At 53.9% G+C, this 19,546-nt stretch overlaps 1 protein-coding gene across 1 annotated transcript in view; it reads right to left on the bottom strand.

Moving 5' to 3' along the window:
• The window catches only part of LOC308147545 (prostaglandin F2 receptor negative regulator-like), a gene marked incomplete at its 3' end in the record, with an annotated part of 82,632 nt that extends 63,598 nt beyond the window's left edge, over nt 1-19,034 (bottom strand). The window contains exons 1-5 of the mRNA XM_080519757.1: nt 18,715-19,034; nt 12,854-12,963; nt 12,514-12,772; nt 3,604-4,008; nt 1,825-2,265 (exon numbers count right to left, since the gene is read on the bottom strand). Of these exons, the coding sequence (XP_080375883.1) occupies nt 1,825-2,265; nt 3,604-4,008; nt 12,514-12,772; nt 12,854-12,963; nt 18,715-18,769 (1,270 nt within the window). The 5' untranslated portion in view covers nt 18,770-19,034. The remainder of the gene's footprint in view (nt 1-1,824; nt 2,266-3,603; nt 4,009-12,513; nt 12,773-12,853; nt 12,964-18,714) is intronic.
• Between the last annotated feature and the right edge of the window lie 512 nt (nt 19,035-19,546).

Below are 19,546 nucleotides of genomic sequence, written 5' to 3'. Positions count from 1 at the left end.
CTAACCGAGCGCTAACCGAGCGCTAACCGAGCGCTAACCGAGCGCTAACCGAGCGCTAACCGAGCGCTAACCGAGCTCTAACCGAGCGCTAACCGAGCGCTAACCGAGCGCTAACCGAGCGCTAACCAAGCTCTAACCAAGCGCTAACCGAGCTCTAACCGAGCTCTAACCGAGCTCTAACCAACCGCTAACCGAGCTCTAACCAAGCGCTAACCGAGCGCCGTGCGTTTTGACGGCGCGGGGGCAACGCACCCGGAGCTAACGGAGTAGCCGCGGCAGGCACGAGCAACCAATGGTCCGCAGGGCGGGAGAGTTTCCCCTCCAGACCAGGGACTCGTCACAACTGTGAGGAAGCGTTTCTGACCAGAACGACAACGACCACACCAAAAAGAAGAAGAAGAAGAATCCTCATCAAACATTCATTTCCCCATTTCCTGCGCCGTCGCCACCAACCAGAGGCGCTCGGCCTGCAGCAGAACCCACCGGGGCGTCTTGCTTCCCCGTGCCCTGGAGCAATGTGCTTTTTGTGCTGCGGAGCCAGCGAGAGAATCCCACCTGGCAGAGCGGAGCGCTAGCCGGAGCTAGCGTCTGCCTGCAGCCATACGGAGGTCGATTCAATTCAAACTTCCATTTTCTCACTTGAACTCGTGTCTCCAGACGGAATCTCTGCGGGGAAATGACGTTTAAATCAACCTGGATTAATCAACCACAAGCTTGCCTGGAGTTTTTGGAGCCCGTTCACAAGGCCACGGAGCTCGCAAACCACGAAGAAGACAACTTTAAAAATGTTTTTAAAATGGCGTACAGCAATACGTAGACGCCGTCAGCGCGTGTTCCTTTAAGAGAATGAGTCATACGTTGCTGGATGACTCGTGTATGTGTGTGTATACAGCGTAGGGCGTATGTGTGTGTATACAGCGTAGGGCGTATGTGTGTGTATGCAGCGTAGGGCGAGGCAAAAAAAAGTTGATTTAATCGATTTATAGTTGCTAAAAAAGGTTTTTATTTTCCAAATTCACGTTTTTCCCCCTTCTACAGTTGTGCTGTTGCACTTTTGCTTATAATCTGTGTTAAAGCTTGAATTTGTTTAAGGACTGAACCTCAATTACTTTTTATTTTGGGATTGTTTATATACATTTTAACTGTGAGGACAATCACAGCTATAAAGTTGTACTTTTGATGAGATATCTGATGTCTGCAGTCATTTTTAAGGCCATTGAGAAAAGAAAAATCAAATCAACACTCAAATCTTTCTTTAAAAACATTGCAGATTTCTTTTTTTTACCAAATCGCACAGCCCCCGTACAGCAAGAGTAATACAATCAGAACTTGAGTGTGTGTGTGTGTGTGTGTGTGTGTGTGTGTGTGTGTGGTCTCATTACAAAAATAAGCCACAGCGCCAACTCCTGGCCCGGCATGCTAATAACGGCATGCTAAAAACGGCACGCTAAAAACGGCACGCTCGCAACGGCACGCTCACAACGGCACGCTCACAACGGCACGCTCACAACGGTATGCTCACAACGGCATGCTAATAACGGCATGCTCACAACGGCACGCTAATAACGGCACGCTAATAACGGCACGCTCACAACGGTATGCTCACAACGGCATGCTAACAACGGCACGCTCACAACGGCACGCTCACAACGGCACGCTAACAACGGCACGCTCACAACGGCACGCTCACAACGGCATGCTAACAACAGCATGCTAACAACGGCACGCTAATAACACCATCGTTTCAAAACCATGGCCGTGTGAAGGCGAAGGCGTTCTGCCACAAGGACCTGAGTACTGAGCAAAATGAAAGGTTCCACTCACTGATGTCGGCGACCTTCACAGCCACGGCGCCGGACGTCTTCTCAGCCGCCATGTGCCAGCGCCCCCCTCCTCCCGAGCTGCGCCCCCACTTCTCCACGAAGGCTCGGACGCGGCAGGCGTACGCGCCGCCGTCCTCGCCGCTCACCCCTCTGGCGGCCAGCCGGTACTCCCCGGCCGCCGTGCGCTCCAGGCCGGCGGCGGCGCGCCTGGCCTGCGCGGCGGCGGACGCGTTGGAGATCACCACGCCGCTGCGCTCCATGGTGACCAGCTCGCGCCCGTCGGCCAGCCAGCTCACCTCCAGGGCCAGGGCCGGCAGGTTGTCGGCGGCAACCGAGCAGAGGAGGGTCAGCGTGTCGCCGGGGGAGAGGAGCAGGGAGGAGGAGGAGGAGGAGGAGGAGGAGGAGGAGGAGGAGGAGGAGGCCTTCACCGTGAGCGAGTGACCTTGAGAGGACAGAGACGCCATCAGTCAGTTCACATATTTACATTTACAGTCTGCTTTTCACACAAAAAAACCACCGGGTGAAAAAAAAGAAGAATAAAGAAAGGAGTGGATCCGACGTGTCTGGTGGAGGCAAGGTTTCCAGTAAGGCGAGGTATCCAGGAACTACACACACACACCAGGGGAGAGTCTGGAGACGCACAAAAGACACAAAGCCCACTCTGTTTGACTCTCCTCATCCTCTTTACTCGCCCAGCGAGTCAATACGGAGGGACCCAGACACAATGGACGGAGATGGAGACCTGTGTGTGTGTGTGTGTGTGTGTGTGTGTGTGTGTGTGTGTGTGTGCGTGTGTGTGTGTGTGTGTGTGTGACACTCATCCCTGGCCTCATTACAAACCACTGGACAGCACTTAAGAGGACATGGTAACCCAGACAGATAGAAGATATGGTGGCCAGAGCAACCACAACCAGGGAATGGCTGGAGTGTGTGTGTGTGTGTGTGTGTGTGTGTGTGTGTGTGTGTGTGTGTGTGTGTGTGTGTGTGTGTGTGTGTGTGTGTGTGTGTGTGTGTGTGTGTGTGTGTGTGCCTCTCTCAGGACAGAATAAGCCCAGAAGACAGGCAGTGAGGGTCATTAACCTCCTGGGAGAGAGCGAGAGAGAGAGAGAGAGAGAGCGAGAGAGAAAAGACAAGAGTCTCACAGAGGAAAAGGAGGCTTCAGAAATAAAGAGAGCTCCACAGAGAGTGAGAACTCTCCCACGTCCCTCCCTCTTCTCATCCCTCGCTCCATCGCGGCGGCTTATGGCACAAATTGGGATTCGGACAATAAAGCTTTTGTTTATTTTTGTAGCAAATTCTGTATTTTTGGATAAAAATGCAAAGTGGGATCTTTGCTCAGGTGACTGAAAGCACTGAAAAGGCTGAAAAGAAAACAAGTTTAAAAATGTTCCAATTCGAAAACGAGCCAACTCGCCCAAACGCACTTGTAACACCACATTGCTCCACAAGGTGGTGCACTTGAGCGTGGAGCCCGTCCTTACACTGACCGACGACGAGGAAGCCTCGGAGTTGCAAGTTGAAACGGACAACTTCTGTGAAACTTTTTGAAAACGGCTCCCAAATGACATTTTCAGCATTTTTCTGAAACGTAAACGTTAAAAATAAAACTCAACCGGATGCTAACGGCGGCGGATAAATCCCAACTCCTTTGTGGGACACTTTGAAAAAATGCAATTCCAACCGGAGCTTCGGGGACTTTGTGTTGAAATGAGGGTGCGAACACTGCAGTCACGACGTCCAATCAGCATTGACTACCCGCAGTAGAAGCCCGGCGCCTCACCTGTGGGCGTCACGGCAACCGTCCCCATCTCCTTGGCGCTCTCCACGATCTTGATCCACTTCCCGTTCTCGTGCGTCCACTCCGTGCCGTTGCACTCGTACACGCCCTCGTCGGACGTGGTCACCCTGGAGATCACCAGGTCGAAGGCGCCGTTCCGGCCGGGCACCAGCCGCACGCCGCCGTCGGCGTAGCGCCGGGCGTACTTGGCGCCGGCGGTCACGCCCCCCTGGGGGCCGAAGGTCAGGACCTCCTCCGGCGCCGTGCCCTTCTTCAGCGACCAGGTGACGGACAGGTAGGTGGGGAGGGTGAGCTCCCGGGTGACGTTGCAGGACAGCGTGAGGTCGGTTCCCTCGGCGACCACCGGGGGCGGAGTCAGCGGCGACACCTTCAGGGTGTTGGCGATGACTGGAGGGAAAGAAAAGGCACAGACGGCGTTTAATGAATGCAAAGTGGCGTATTTGCGGCGTCTGCGTCTGGAGGCTGTGGACAATACTTTGGGAAAGTGTGTAAAAAAAAAAAACCACGACACAATCACAGTCACACTGCGGCGTGCGGCGGCCCTTTGATGTCCATGTTGCTACATGAAGAAGCCCAGTCGGGTTTTTCTTCTTCTTTTTTTAAAAAACGAGAAAGAAATCCATTTTTGAAAAAGCTTCAGAGGGAGATTTAATGCTGAAATACAGAATTGCGGCTTTTAAGATGGAAGCGACGGAATCGTAAATAAAGTCTGACTGATTCCACGTTTTCTGAGCCACAAAAAACTAAACAACAAAACACAAAGCTTGCCATTGCGGTGTGTGTGTGTGTGTGTGTGTGTGTGTGTGTGTGTGTGTGTGTGTGTGTGTGTGTGTGTGACACACCTTGAGGAGTGTCCATGACGACCGACTTGCCTGATCAGGTAACTGCGTAAACTCTCGCTAACAACCAGCTTTGCCCTCTCTCCCTCCCTCTCTCTCTCTCTCTCTCTCTCGCCCGTTTCTTTCTTTTTGTCGATGCCGGCTGGATTTCCCGCGGGGAGCACGACTTTGCTTGCGCGACGATAAAACGAAGCTTCACCTCTGCTTCCCGCGACGGGAGGCGAGGAAGACAGATGCTTTGACGCGGCGAAGACGTGGGGGGTTAATAACCACGGCGGGGTCGAGGATTACAGGCGCTTTTATCGCCGCTACCAACTTATTTCCAACAAATTAAAGAAAAAAAACTCTTTAAATCTCAGAATTACAAGCAGAAACTTCCTCTGAGTAGCGACTTCAAATGCTGCAGGAACCAGGAGGAGACAAAACTGAAGTTGGAGGCACGTGGACGTCTGAGTGTAAAATAAACTGTTGTACTGCGTTCAGTCTTTTTAAAAGAATAAATAAATAACTGTAGATACTAATATAAGCTACAGTAACGAATCATGTTGCTTTACATGATATGTTGATACTTTGGCCTGTGAGGCTCAGTACTTAAAGCTAAGTCATGCTAGTAGCCACCGTTAGCATGACTTAGCTTTAAAAAGACATGGAACCTAAACCACTGGTGTTATTATCATCATCAATATGTTAGTTTACAGCAGGTATAACAACGGTGAGCACACGCAGGAAACCATACATTCACAACTTTATCAGGACATTTAAATGTAGTAACTTACTGCTAAGTAGCTAGCGCCTGCACGTTCTGGTTAAATGTGTCGTCATTTCCTGTCTGACAGTGGAGGGAGCCTGACAGTGGATGGAGCCTGACAGTGGAGGAAGCCTGACAGTGGAGGGAGCCTGACAGTGGATGAAGCCTGGGAGGAAGCCTGACAGTGGAGGGAGCCTGACAGTGGAGGAAGCCTGACAGTGGAGGCTGCACCGGAAATGACAGAGTGGCATAATGGTTTTTCCTGGATTGAGATGGTCTGGAGCCCGACTGGGGGGGGGGGGGGGCTGGAGCCCGACCAAACCTAATGAGCATTATGGAAGGACGGTTTCAAACCAGCGCTCGGTGGCCGTGCTGAGCTGGAGGAGGAGGAGGAGGAGGAGGAGAAGGAAGAGGAGCAGCAGCAGGAAGAGGAGGAGGAGGAGCAGGAGGAGGAGGAGCAGGAGGAGGAGGAGGAGGAGCAGGAGCAGGAGGAGGAGGAGCAGGAGGAGGAGGAGGAGGAGGAGCAGGGAGCTGCTGATCTAACCGTCTCAGGCAGATTACAGTGCAAATAATCAGCGTTTTGCTCCATCAATTAAAAAGAGCCTGAGAGTTTTCAAACCCTCGGCGACCTCGACTTCACTTGTTCCTTACATAAGCAAACAGCCTCAGTGGGGCAAGGCAGGCAGTGTGTGTGTGTGTGTGTGTGTGTGTGTGTGTGTGTGTGTGTGTGTGTGTGTGTGTGTGTGTGAGTCAGATAAGTGTGCTGCACACGTCTCAACTAGCCTGGATGTAAGTCATCAGCTAGCAGCCGTCTCCGTGGTAAAACATCGTCTCCTTCCCACGTCGGGGAGAACTCCCGCTCAATACACATGCTCTACACGCCGAGCTAATTCAGGTCTACGTCTAACGAGGCGTCTGGGGAGGAGGCGCGCTGCGCGGCGGCCCAACATGATGCCGCATTCTCTCGACCCGCCGTCACACGGCGAGCGGTTCCGTCTCCAACGTCTCGCCCCGAGATCCAACCAGGGAAGAAGAAAAGGAAGTTGTCCTCACCAGTTCACGGTGGATTGGAATCACGCCTTTAATTATCATGGAGGAAAACTGCGAGGGGAGAAATCCAATTAAATCCAAAGAAAAGTGCTGAACTGGTGTTTCTTTGTGGGGAAACGGCCGGAATTAAACCTTTGTAGAGGATCTCAGTACCAAGAAGTTTTCTGGAGAGTTCTCCACAGTACAGGAGACGTCAAGATGGCGCACTCGCCGGTCAGCCCCGGGGTCGTCATGGCAACCACGTGTCCGACGTGACAAATCTGTCCCGACTTGTCATTGGTGAACACTGGACCGGATGCTGAACGACACGCCATTCTGCTAACAACGCCACCGCGAGCTAACGCTAACCCTAGCCGACGTGGCGTGAAAGGTCAAAGGTCAAAACAAGACCGCGGTTCACGAATGAAGGACCGAGGCCTCGTAGCTCTGGTGGTCGGCGCATACGGTTCCAAATCTACCCCCCCCCCCCCCCCACCAACCCCCCCTTGTCGTGGCATTTCTATTCTCGAAGCCCCTCCATCCAAATCTGGCTGGTCTGACACTCGCCAAGTCCTCCCACCGGACATCTGCTGCCAGGGCGCCAGCGTGGCGAGGGGCGGCGAGCATCTTGTGCAAAAAGCCAGATTAGAAGCCGGTAATTGTCTAGAACCAGCGGGGGGGGGGAAGGGGGAGGGGGGGGGGTTTACAGGAGGAGATCTACATGGTCAGCAGAGCGTCATGCAGTCATGTGGACGGAGACGACAGCTTTAGAGAGCGAGATCACAAGAAAGCAGCCATCTTGGTGCCCAAAGCACACCAGAGGAGCTTCCATAGTGGGGGGGGGGGGGGGGGGGGGCAAGAGGCTCCAATCGGGCCAAAGCCACCAAGAAAAACTGTAAAATAATGTGAGAAAATATAAATAAATAAGCAAACGAGACGACACTGAAACGCCAGATAAGATGCTGCCTGCGAGCTGGCATTAGCATTAGCCTAGCATTAGCATTAGCTTCAAAGCCACGTCGTCTGGGTGTAAAAACACGCCATAATGCCACAGCTAGCGGAGGCGCTTTCTGGACATCTCGCCGTATTTCACGCCAGAAGGTTTGATTAAAAGTGGCTTTATGTGGCGATTGGAGACATTTTGGAAAGAAACTGGCTGGTTGGCTTTGGTTTGCCAACATTTAAACGTTTGATCGGCACTGCAACAGAAGGAAAACTATAAAGTTTAGACTTAACGGTTGTCGTGGCAGTGTTTAGCGGTACAACCCACTCGTGGTTACATCAAGTGTTTATATCAACACCTTGACTGCATTAGTTTCATCACAACTTGGTTCAAGTGTGAAAAGGGCTCAATAATATAGAGCTATGAATCTAGAAGGTTCTTTGTAAATGGCCCATTACATTGCTGCATAATGTATTTTAGTATTCTGTCTGATATTCAAGGAATGCAGGTGATGAATTTTACTGGTTATTGCGAACGTTCTTCATATGGTTACTAATTTTACTGTAGGTTATATTAATAATGTATATTATAGTGTGTTCCTGCTGCACTGTATTGAATAAGACTTCTTGTATTCTGCGTGAATATGAAACCAGGTGATGGTTATTGCTAATGCTAGTCATTTTTACAGTAGACTATAATAGTAATATGCATTATAATGTCCCTGCAGACGGAAACCAGCCTCGGCTAAATCTGGTACGAAATGAGCCTCGGCTAAATCTGGTACGAAACGAGCCCCGGCTAAATCTGGTACGAAACGAGGCTCGGCTAAATCTGGTACGAAACCAGCCCCGGCTAAGTCTGGTACGAAACGAGCCCCGGCTAAATCTGGTACGAAACGAGCCCCGGCTAAGTCTGGTACGAAACGAGCCCCGGCTAAATCTGGTACGAAACGAGCCTCGGCTAAATCTGGTACGAAACGAGCCCCGGCTAAATCTGGTACGAAACGAGCCTCGGCTAAATCTGGTACGAAACGAGCCCCGGCTAAATCTGGTACGAAACGAGCCTCGGCTAAATCTGGTACGAAACGAGCCCCGGCTAAATCTGGTACGAAACGAGCCCCGGCTAAATATGGTACGAAACGAGCCCCGGCTAAATCTGGTACGAAACGAGCCCCGGCTAAGTCTGGTACGAAACGAGCCCCGGCTAAGTCTGGTACGAAACGAGCCCCGGCTAAATCTGGTACGAAACGAGCCTCGGCTAAATCTGGTACGAAACGAGCCTCGGCTAAATCTGGTACGAAACGAGCCCCGGCTAAATCTGGTACGAAACGAGGGTCGGCTAAATCTGGTACGAAACCAGCCCCGGCTAAGTCTGGTACGAAACGAGCCCCGGCTAAATCTGGTACGAAACGAGCCCCGGCTAAGTCTGGTACGAAACGAGCCCCGGCTAAGTCTGGTACGAAACGAGCCCCGGCTAAATCTGGTACGAAACGAGCCACGGCTAAATCTGGTACGAAACGAGCCCCGGCTAAATCTGGTACGAAACGAGCCACGGCTAAGTCTGGTACGAAACGAGCCCCGGCTAAATCTGGTACGAAACGAGCCCCGGCTAAGTCTGGTACGAAACGAGCCCCGGCTAAGTCTGGTACGAAACGAGCCCCGGCTAAATCTGGTACGAAACGAGCCTCGGCTAAATCTGGTACGAAACGAGCCTCGGCTAAATCTGGTACGAAACGACCCTCGGCTAAATCTGGTACGAAACGAGGCTCGGCTAAATCTGGTACGAAACCAGCCCCGGCTAAGTCTGGTACGAAACGAGCCCCGGCTAAATCTGGTACGAAACGAGCCCCGGCTAAGTCTGGTACGAAACGAGCCCCGGCTAAATCTGGTACGAAACGAGCCTCGGCTAAATCTGGTACGAAACGAGCCCCGGCTAAATCTGGTACGAAACGAGCCTCGGCTAAATCTGGTACGAAACGAGCCCCGGCTAAGTCTGGTACGAAACGAGCCCCGGCTAAATCTGGTACGAAACGAGCCCCGGCTAAGTCTGGTACGAAACGAGCCCCGGCTAAGTCTGGTACGAAACGAGCCCCGGCTAAATCTGGTACGAAACGAGCCACGGCTAAATCTGGTACGAAACGAGCCCCGGCTAAATCTGGTACGAAACGAGCCCCGGCTAAGTCTGGTACGAAACGAGCCCCGGCTAAGTCTGGTACGAAACGAGCCCCGGCTAAATCTGGTACGAAACGAGCCTCGGCTAAATCTGGTACGAAACGAGCCTCGGCTAAATCTGGTACGAAACGACCCTCGGCTAAATCTGGTACGAAACGAGGCTCGGCTAAATCTGGTACGAAACCAGCCCCGGCTAAGTCTGGTACGAAACGAGCCCCGGCTAAATCTGGTACGAAACGAGCCCCGGCTAAGTCTGGTACGAAACGAGCCCCGGCTAAGTCTGGTACGAAACGAACCTCGGCTAAATCTGGTACGAAACGAGCCTCGGCTAAATCTGGTACGAAACGAGCCTCGGCTAAATCTGGTACGAAACGAGCCTCGGCTAAATCTGGTACGAAACGAGCCTCGGCTAAATCTGGTACGAAACCAGCCTCGGCTAAATCTGGTACGAAACGAGCCCCGGCTAAATCTGGTACGAAACCAGCCTCGGCTAAATCTGGTACGAAACGACCCTCGGCTAAATCTGGTACGAAACGAACCTCGGCTAAATCTGGTACGAAACGAGCCTCGGCTAAATCTGGTACGAAACGAGCCTCGGCTAAATCTGGGACGAAACGAGCCTCGGCTAAATCTGGGACGAAACGAGCCTCGGCTAAATCTGGTACGAAACGAGCCTCGGCTAAATCTGGTACGAAACGAGCCTCGGCTAAATCTGGTACGAAACGAGCCTCGGCTAAATCTGGTACGAAACGAGCCTCGGCTAAATCTGGTACGAAACGAGCCTCGGCTAAATCTGGTACGAAACGAGGCTCGGCTAAATCTGGTACAAAGCGTCTTTTCTTTACGATGAATGCTTTCTGGAAATGGACCCTGAAGAATAAAAACTCCAATAAACGACTAATTGCCAGACTATTGAGCCTCAATGGAAGCTGCACCCACCAAATGTTAAAAGAAAAAAACTGAAAGTTCAGAGTTACATGATGCACCTGAACGCATCACGAAGCCCAGCAGTACGAAACGAGCCTCGGCTAAATCTGGTACGAAACGAGCCTCGGCTAAATCTGGTACGAAACGAACCTCGGCTAAATCTGGTACGAAACGAGGCTCGGCTAAATCTGGTACGAAACGAGGCTCGGCTAAATCTGGTACGAAACGAGGCTCGGCTAAATCTGGTACGAAACCAGCCTCGGCTAAATCTGGTACGAAACCAGCCTCGGCTAAATCTGGTACGAAACGAGCCTCGGCTAAATCTGGTACGAAACGAGCCTCGGCTAAATCTGGTACGAAACGAGCCTCGGCTAAATCTGGGACGAAACGAGCCTCGGCTAAATCTGGGACGAAACGAGCCTCGGCTAAATCTGGTACGAAACGAGCCTCGGCTAAATCTGGTACGAAACGAGCCTCGGCTAAATCTGGTACGAAACGAGCCTCGGCTAAATCTGGTACGAAACGAGCCTCGGCTAAATCTGGTACGAAACGAGCCTCGGCTAAATCTGGTACGAAACGAGGCTCGGCTAAATCTGGTACGAAACGAGGCTCGGCTAAATCTGGTACGAAACGAGCCCCGGCTAAATCTGGTACGAAACGAGCCTCGGCTAAATCTGGTACGAAACGACCCTCGGCTAAATCTGGGACGAAACGAGCCTCGGCTAAATCTGGGACGAAACGAGCCTCGGCTAAATCTGGGACGAAACGAGGCTCGGCTAAATCTGGTACGAAACGAGGCTCGGCTAAATCTGGTACGAAACGAACCTCGGCTAAATCTGGTACGAAACGAACCTCGGCTAAATCTGGGACGAAACGAGCCTCGGCTAAATCTGGTACGAAACGAGGCTCGGCTAAATCTGGTACGAAACGAGCTCGGCTAAATCTGGTACGAAACGAGGCTCGGCTAAATCTGGTACGAAACGAACCTCGGCTAAATCTGGGACGAAACGAGCCTCGGCTAAATCTGGGACGAAACGAGCCTCGGCTAAATCTGGTACGAAACGAGCCTCGGCTAAATCTGGTACGAAACCAGCCCCGGCTAAATCTGGTACGAAACGAGCCCCGGCTAAATCTGGTACGAAACGAGCCTCGGCTAAATCTGGTACGAAACCAGCCCTCGGCTAAATCTGGTACGAAACGAGCCTCGGCTAAATCTGGTACGAAACGAGCCCCGGCTAAATCTGGTACGAAACGAGCCTCGGCTAAATCTGGTACGAAACGAACCTCGGCTAAATCTGGTACGAAACCGAACCTCGGCTAAATCTGGTACGAAACGAACCTCGGCTAAATCTGGGTACGAAACGAGGCTCGGCTAAATCTGAGTACGAAACGAGCCCCGGCTAATCTGGTACGCTCGGCTAAATCTGGTACGAAACGAGGCTCGGCTAAATCTGGTACGAAACGAGGCTCGGCTAAATCTGGTACGAAACGAACCTCGGCTAAATCTGGGACGAAACGAGCCTCGGCTAATCTGGGACGAAACGAGCCCCGGCTAAATCTGGTACGAAACGAGCCTCGGCTAATCTGGTACGAAACCAGCCCCGGCTAAATCTGGTACGAAACGAGCCTCGGCTAAATCTGGTACGAAACGAGCCCCGGCTAAATCTGGTACGAAACGAGCCCCGGCTAAATCTGGTACGAAACGAGCCTCGGCTAAATCTGGTACGAAACGAGGCTCGGCTAAATCTGGTACGAAACGAGGCTCGGCTAAATCTGGTACGAAACGAGCCTCGGCTAAATCTGGTACGAAACGAGGCTCGGCTAAATCTGGTACGAAACGAGCCCCGCTGAATCTGGTACAAAGCGTCTTTTCTTTACGATGAATGCTTTCTGGAAATGGACCCTGAAGAATAAAACTCCAATAAACGACTAATTGCCAGACTATTGAGCCTCAATGGAAGCTGCACCCACCAAATGTTAAAAGAAAAAAACTGAAAGTTCAGAGTTACATGATGCACCTGAACGCATCACGAAGCCCAGCAAACCCTTAAGAATCAGAAATCCGACGCGGGGTTCAGAACGTATGAAAGAAGCAGCGGCTTCCGTGCAGAAATGAAGGTCATGATGTCAAACAAGCGTCGGTGTCGACTAGGCACATGTAAGACGAAGCACCAAGCGCCTGTGGCGTGGCGCCCGTGGCGTGGCGGCGCGGCGAGCGCCCAGCGCTCCTCGTACCCGTGAGCTGGACCTGGGCCTCGTAGTTCCCGCTGATGATGACGTCGGTGCTGGGCGTCTGGCACCAGTAGAAGCCGCCGTCCGCCGCCTTGGCCTCGGCGATCTTCAGCTCCGCCTCGTCGTCCTGCAGCCGCACCACCGAGATGTCGCCGGACGCCACGCGCTTGCTGAGCGACGGGTGGGAGTACGCCGCGTCGAAGGTGGAGATGATCTTCATCTTCTGCCCGCTGGAGTCCCGGGACATGGTCCACTCAAAGTCCTGCAGGGGGGGGGGGGGGGGGGGGCGTGAGGAAGCTCTTGACTTAACATGACGGTATGGACGGTGTGGTACTACGATTACCTGCTCCCGAGGTCCGGAGTACTCCCTGACGTTACACCTGATGGACACCGGCTGGCCCTCCACCGGACAGGGCCCCGGAGACACCGTCACCACCCGGGCCCTGCACACGCCTGCAACACACACACACTGTGAGACCAGGAAACCACACACACCAGGAAACCACACACACCAGGAAACCACACACACACCAGGAAACCACACACACACACACCAGGAAACCACACACACCAGGAAACCACACACACCAGGAAACCACACACACACACACCAGGAAACCACACACACCAGGAAACCACACACACACACACACCAGGAAACCACACACACCAGGAAACCACACACACACCAGGAAACCACACACACACCAGGAAACCACACACACCAGGAAACCACACACACCAGGAAACCACACACACCAGGAAACCACACACACACACACCAGGAAACCACACACACCAGGAAACCACACACACCAGCAGTACGGACGGCGATCAGGGTTTAAACTTGGACTTCTGGTGAAAAAGTGGGACGTTCCTGAGACGAATGTTGAGAAAGTCCCACTGAGTCCACTTCCTGGAACATGATGGACCTGGTCCTCCTCGAAACCTACACCTGGTCACCTGGTCACCTCTCCTCCTCTAACCCTACACCTGGTCACACCTCCTCCTCTAACCCTACACCTGGTCACACCTCCTCCTCTAACCCTAACCTGGTCACCTGTCCACCTGTCCACCAGTAACTGGGTCAGCCGGTTTAAAAATGGCCGTCCTGAAAAGACCATCAATACTTGAGTTCATCAATCGTTGGGTTTTTTTGGCAGTTGGCCAGGTGTTCTGTGTGATGGGAGTGTGGGCCTCTCGCTCTCTCTCTCGCCCTCTCTCGCCCTCTCCCTCTCTCTCTCTCAATCTCCTCTCTCCCTCTCTCTCTCTCAATCTCCTCTCTCCCTCTCTCTCTCAATCTCCTCTCTCCCTCTCTCTCTCTCAATCTCCTCTCTCTCTCTCTCCCTCTCCCTCTCTCGCCCTCTCTCTCTCTCAATCTCCTCTCTCTCTCTCTCGCCCTCTCTCTCTCTCAATCTCCTCTCTCCCTCTCTCTCTCTCAATCTCCTCTCTCCCTCTCTCTCTCAATCTCCTCTCTCCCTCACTCTCTCTCAATCTCCTCTCTCCCTCTCTCTCTCTCAATCTCCTCTCTCCCTCTCTCTCTCTCAATCTCCTCTCTCCCTCTCTCTCTCTCAATCTCCTCTCTCCCTCTCTCTCTCTCAATCTCCTCTCTCCCTCACTCTCTCTCAATCTCCTCTCTCCCTCTCTCTCTCTCAATCTCCTCTCTCCCTCTCTCTCTCTCAATCTCCTCTCTCCCTCTCTCTCTCTCAATCTCCTCTCTCTCTCTCTCTCTCTCTCTCTCTCTCGCCCTCTCTCCCTCACTCTCTCTCAATCTCCTCTCTCCCTCTCTCTCTCTCAATCTCCTCTCTCCCTCTCTCTCTCTCAATCTCCTCTCGCCCTCCCTCTCTCTCTCTCTCTCTCGCCCTCTCGTCCTCTCTCTCTCTCGCCCTCCCTCTCTCTCTCGGCCCGCCCTCCCTCTCTCTCTCTCTCGTCCTCTCTCTCTCTCGTCCTCTCTCTCTCTCTCGTCCTCTCTCTCGCCCTCCCTCTCGCCCTCCCTCTCTCTCTCTCGTCCTCCCTCTCTCTCGTCCTCTCTCTCTCTCTCGCCCTCCCTCTCTCTCTCTCGCCCTCTCACCCTCTCTCTCTCTCTAGCCCTCCCTCTCTCTCTCTCTCGTCCTCTATCTCTCTCTCTCGCCCTCCCTCTCTCTCTCTCTCTCTCGCCCTCCCTCTCTCTCGCCCGCCCTCCCTCTCTCTCTCTCTCGTCCTCTCTCTCTCGCCCTCCCTCTCTCTCTCTCACCCTCTCCCTCTCTCTCTCGTCCTCTCTCTCTCGTCCTCTCTCTCTCTCTCTCTCGCCCTCTCTCCTTCCCTGCCCGGTCAGTAATACGTCGCCCTCCCATGTGGGTGTGTCACGGCCAGGGTTGTTTAGCGGCAGGGAGCCGTGGCGGCGGTGGCGTATGTTCCCACAATGCAGCTGGGCGGTGTGGCAGGGCGACCCCCCAGGGCTGTGAAGTCGCCCTGCTGGAGGAAAGTTTGGCAGAACCTTAAGAGAGCATCACTGACTCAGTGTGAGAGGAGGACGCTCTGTGAGGTGCAAGGGTGATCGAAGACGACATGGATTATGGCATCCACCCCACACACCCCACCCCCACACCCCCCCCCCCCCCCCCCCCACACACCCCCCAACAGTCTTGGGTCATAATTGTGATGACTGCATGACGCTGGTAACAGGAAAGGAAAGTGTGGTGGTTATGATAAGCAGAAGTTAAAGTGTAACCCAGTCTGAGCGCGTGCAGGGCCTGTGGGAGGTCCAGCCCCCCCCCCCCCCCCCCCCCGGGGTGGGGGAGCTGGACGACAGCCCCCACAGGAGGGCAAATAAATTGTGGTAATGTGTCCTTTATCCTCTTCAGCAGCATAAACACACACGTGTACAGTAAAGCTGCAGGAGAGCAGAGCTGGACACACCAGATCACCTTACACACACACACACACACACACACACACACACACACACACACACACACACACACACACACACACACACACACACACACACACACACACACACACACACACACACACACACACACACACACACAACCAGAACCCCTATGGCAGTCAGTGTTATGCTCATAAACATATGGCACTCCAGCCTCCAGGTAGGACCAGAAACCAGCCTGGTGTGTCCCTAATGACCAGAAACCAGCCTGGTGTGTCCCTAGTGACCATAAACCAGCCCTGGTGTGTCCCTAGTGACCAGAAACCAGCCTGGTGTGTCCCTAGTGACCAGAAACCAGCCTGGTGTGTCCCTAGTGACCATAAACCAGCCTGGTGTGTCCCTAATGACCAGAAACCAGCCTGGTGTGTCCCTAGTGACCAGAAACCAGCCTGGTGTGTCCCTGGTGACCAGAAACCAGCCTGGTGTGTCCCTAATGACCAGAAACCAGCCTGGTGTGTCCCTAATGACCAGAAACCAGCCTGGTGTGTCCCTAATGACCAGAAACCAGCCTGGTGTGTCCCTAATGACCAGAAACCAGCCTGGTGTGTCCCTGGTGACCAGAAACCAGCCTGGTGTGTCCCTAATGACCAGAAACCAGCCTGGTGTGTCCCTAATGACCAGAAACCAGCCTGGTGTGTCCCTAATGACCAGAAACCAGCCTGGTGTGTCCCTAATGACCAGAAACCAGCCTGGTGTGTCCCTAGTGACCAGAAACCAGCCTGGTGTGTCCCTGGTGACCAGAAACCAGCCTGGTGTGTCCCTAATGACCAGAAACCAGCCTGGTGTGTCCCTAATGACCAGAAACCAGCCTGGTGTGTCCCTAATGACCAGAAACCAGCCTGGTGTGTCCCTGGTGACCAGAAACCAGCCTGGTGTGTCCCTAATGACCAGAAACCAGCCTGGTGTGTCCCTAGTGACCAGAAACCAGCCTGGTGTGTCCCTAATGACCAGAAACCAGCCTGGTGTGTCCCTAATGACCAGAAACCAGCCTGGTGTGTCCCTAGTGACCAGAAACCAGCCTGGTGTGTCCCTAATGACCAGAAACCAGCCTGGTGTGTCCCTAGTGACCAGAAACCAGCCTGGTGTGTCCCTAATGACCAGAAACCAGCCCTGGTGTGTCCCTAATGACCAGAAACCAGCCTGGTGTGTCCCTGGTGACCAGAAACCAGCCTGGTGTGTCCCTAGTGACCAGAAACCAGCCTGATGTGTCCCTAATGACCAGAAACCAGCCTGGTGTGTCCCTAGTGACCAGAAACCAGCCTGGTGTGTCCCTAGTGACCAGAAACCAGCCTGGTGTGTCCCTAATGACCAGAAACCAGCCCTGGTGTGTCCCTAATGACCAGAAACCCGCCTGGTGTGTCCCTAATGACCAGAAACCAGCCTGGTGTGTCCCTAGTGACCAGAAACCAGCCTGGTGTGTCCCTAATGACCAGAAACCAGCCTGGTGTGTCCCTAATGACCAGAAACCAGCCTGGTGTGTCCCTAGTGACCAGAAACCAGCCTGGTGTGTCCCTAATGACCAGAAACCAGCCCTGGTGTGTCCCTAATGACCAGAAACCAGCCTGGTGTGTCCCTTGTGACCAGAAACCAGCCTGGTGTGTCCCTAGTGACCAGAAACCAGCCTGGTGTGTCCCTAATGACCAGAAACCAGCCTGGTGTGTCCCTAGTGACCAGAAACCAGCCTGGTGTGTCCCTAGTGACCAGAAACCAGCCTGGTGTGTCCCTAATGACCAGAAACCAGCCTGGTGTGTCCCTAATGACCAGAAACCAGCCTGGTGTGTCCCTAGTGACCAGAAACCAGCCTGGTGTGTCCCTAATGACCAGAAACCAGCCTGGTGTGTCCCTAGTGACCAGAAACCAGCCTGGTGTGTCCCTAATGACCAGAAACCAGCCTGGTGTGTCCCTAATGACCAGAAACCAGCCTGGTGTGTCCCTAGTGACCATAAACCAGCCTGGTGTGTCCCTAATGACCATAAACCAGCCTGGTGTGTCCCTAATGACCAGAAACCAGCCTGGTGTGTCCCTAGTGACCAGAAACCAGCCTGGTGTGTCCCTAGTGACCAGAAACCAGCCTGGTGTGTCCCTAATGACCAGAAACCAGCCTGGTGTGTCCCTAATGACCAGAAACCAGCCTGGTGTGTCCCTAGTGACCAGAAACCAGCCTGGTGTGTCCCTAGTGACCAGAAACCAGCCTGGTGTGTCCCTAATGACCAGAAACCAGCCCTGGTGTGTCCCTAATGACCAGAAACCAGCCTGGTGTGTCCCTGGTGACCAGGCAGTAAACCAGCCTGGTGTGTCCCTAATGACCAGAAACCAGCCTGGTGTGTCCCTAGTGACCAGAAACCAGCCCTGGTGTGTCCCTAATGACCAGAAACCAGCCTGGTGTGTCCCTGGTGACCAGGCAGTAAACCAGCCTGGTGTGTCCCTAATGACCAGAAACCAGCCTGGTGTGTCCCTGGTGACCAGGCAGTAAACCAGCCTGGTGTGTCCCTGGTGACCAGGCAGTAAACCAGCCTGGTGTGTCCTTGGTGACCAGGCAGTAAACCAGCCTGGTGTGTCCCTGGTGACCAGGCAGTAAACCAGCCTGGTGTGTCCCTGGTGACCAGGCAGTAAACCAGCCTGGTGTGGACACAAGGCCACTTACAGCTGATGAGGAGTTCCTGGTCACCAGGTTGGGTCATTAGTGTACTACTGGCCTACTTCCTTTTCTAATTCCTCATTTGGAAATGTCAAGTGATTCCATTAATGGATTGAAGGTCATTTCCATGGAAATAGCTGAGTTTTCTTTGAATTCAATGTTTCCTCGGGGAGAAAGTATGCTACCAGACTCCGTTAGAAAACACGGGTTTCTTACTTGCTTCCTCATGTTCTGAAGCAACCAGGTGTCAAAGGTCAATGTAAGGATTCCCCTCTACTGTTATACGTCCACTAGTTAAATCGGCCTCCTGTCCCGCAGGATCCGACCCTCACACCCCTTCTACACCCGAATACACCCTGACCTCCTCGCTGCTGCAGGCGGACGAAGCTCGCGGGGGGACGGCGGCAGACGCGGTGTGCTCGGGGAAAGAAGTTCAAAATGCGTGAAACACAAAGGTTTTTATCGGGATCGGCTCCGGCCGAAGTGGCGGGCGGAGGCTGGAGGTCAGAACCCGGAGGGGAGCTTCGCTGGGCGGCAGCAGCAAGTCACAACAAGGAACGTGTTCAAACCGCCGGATTGCGGACGGACTTCCGCACGAGGTTCCGTCCTGAGCGGAAGAGGAACCAGGTCTTACCGAGCAGCAGCAGCAGCAGCAGCCCGGCGGGGAGAGCCGCGAGCCGGCCGGACATCTTCCGTCTGTCCCTGGGTGTCCCGCTCCGGGAGGCTTTGTCCTGCCGCGGTGGTCCAAAGTCCCGAGGAGTGTGTGTGTGTGTGTGTGTGTGTGTGTGTGTGTGTGTGTGTGTGTGTGTGTGTGTGTGCACGCCGCGCGGAGCCGCGACGTAAATCCGCCGCTCAGCGGGTCCCGGTAGATCCACCCGGAGGAGAAGGAGGAGAAGGAGGAGCAGGAGGACAAGGAGCTGTCCTCGGACACTGGCGGAGCGACACCCGGCGACTGGTCTGGAGGGAGGGTGTGCGGGAATGAAGGAGAGAGAGAGAGAGAGAGAGAGAGAGAGGCGGGGAGAGGGAGGGAGAGAGAGAGAGTGGCCGGAAGTTAGGTGACGGTGTGGAGGAGGAGGTCCCAGGTGGAGAGACGGAGAGAGACACGTTCATTCCCACACCCTCCTCTGACTCCACCCCCCCCCCCCCCCCCCCCCGTCCTCCAGACCCCCCACCCCGGTCCTCCAGACCCCCCTCCCCGGTGCTCCAGACCCCCCCCCCCCCCTCCAGGTTCTCTGGGCGTTTCAGATAAATCCTAAATGAACCAGTAACGTGGTGGATCAACATCTAGTCTAGCAATCTACTCATCTGATCCACCGCCAGGCTGGTCCCCTCCTGGTCCCCCCCTGGTCTCCTCCTGGTCCCCTCCTGGTCCCCCCCCTGGTCTCCTCCTGGTCCCCTCCTGGTCCCCCCCTGGTCCCCCCCTGGTCTCCTCCTGGTCTCCCCCTGGTCTCCCCTGGTCCCCTCCT

The sequence above is a fragment of the Blennius ocellaris genome, assembly GCF_963422515.1.
Source record: "Blennius ocellaris genome assembly, chromosome: 24".
Classification (NCBI taxonomy): domain Eukaryota; kingdom Metazoa; phylum Chordata; class Actinopteri; order Blenniiformes; family Blenniidae; genus Blennius; species Blennius ocellaris.
This window is presented reverse-complemented; position numbering and strand designations above follow the sequence as displayed.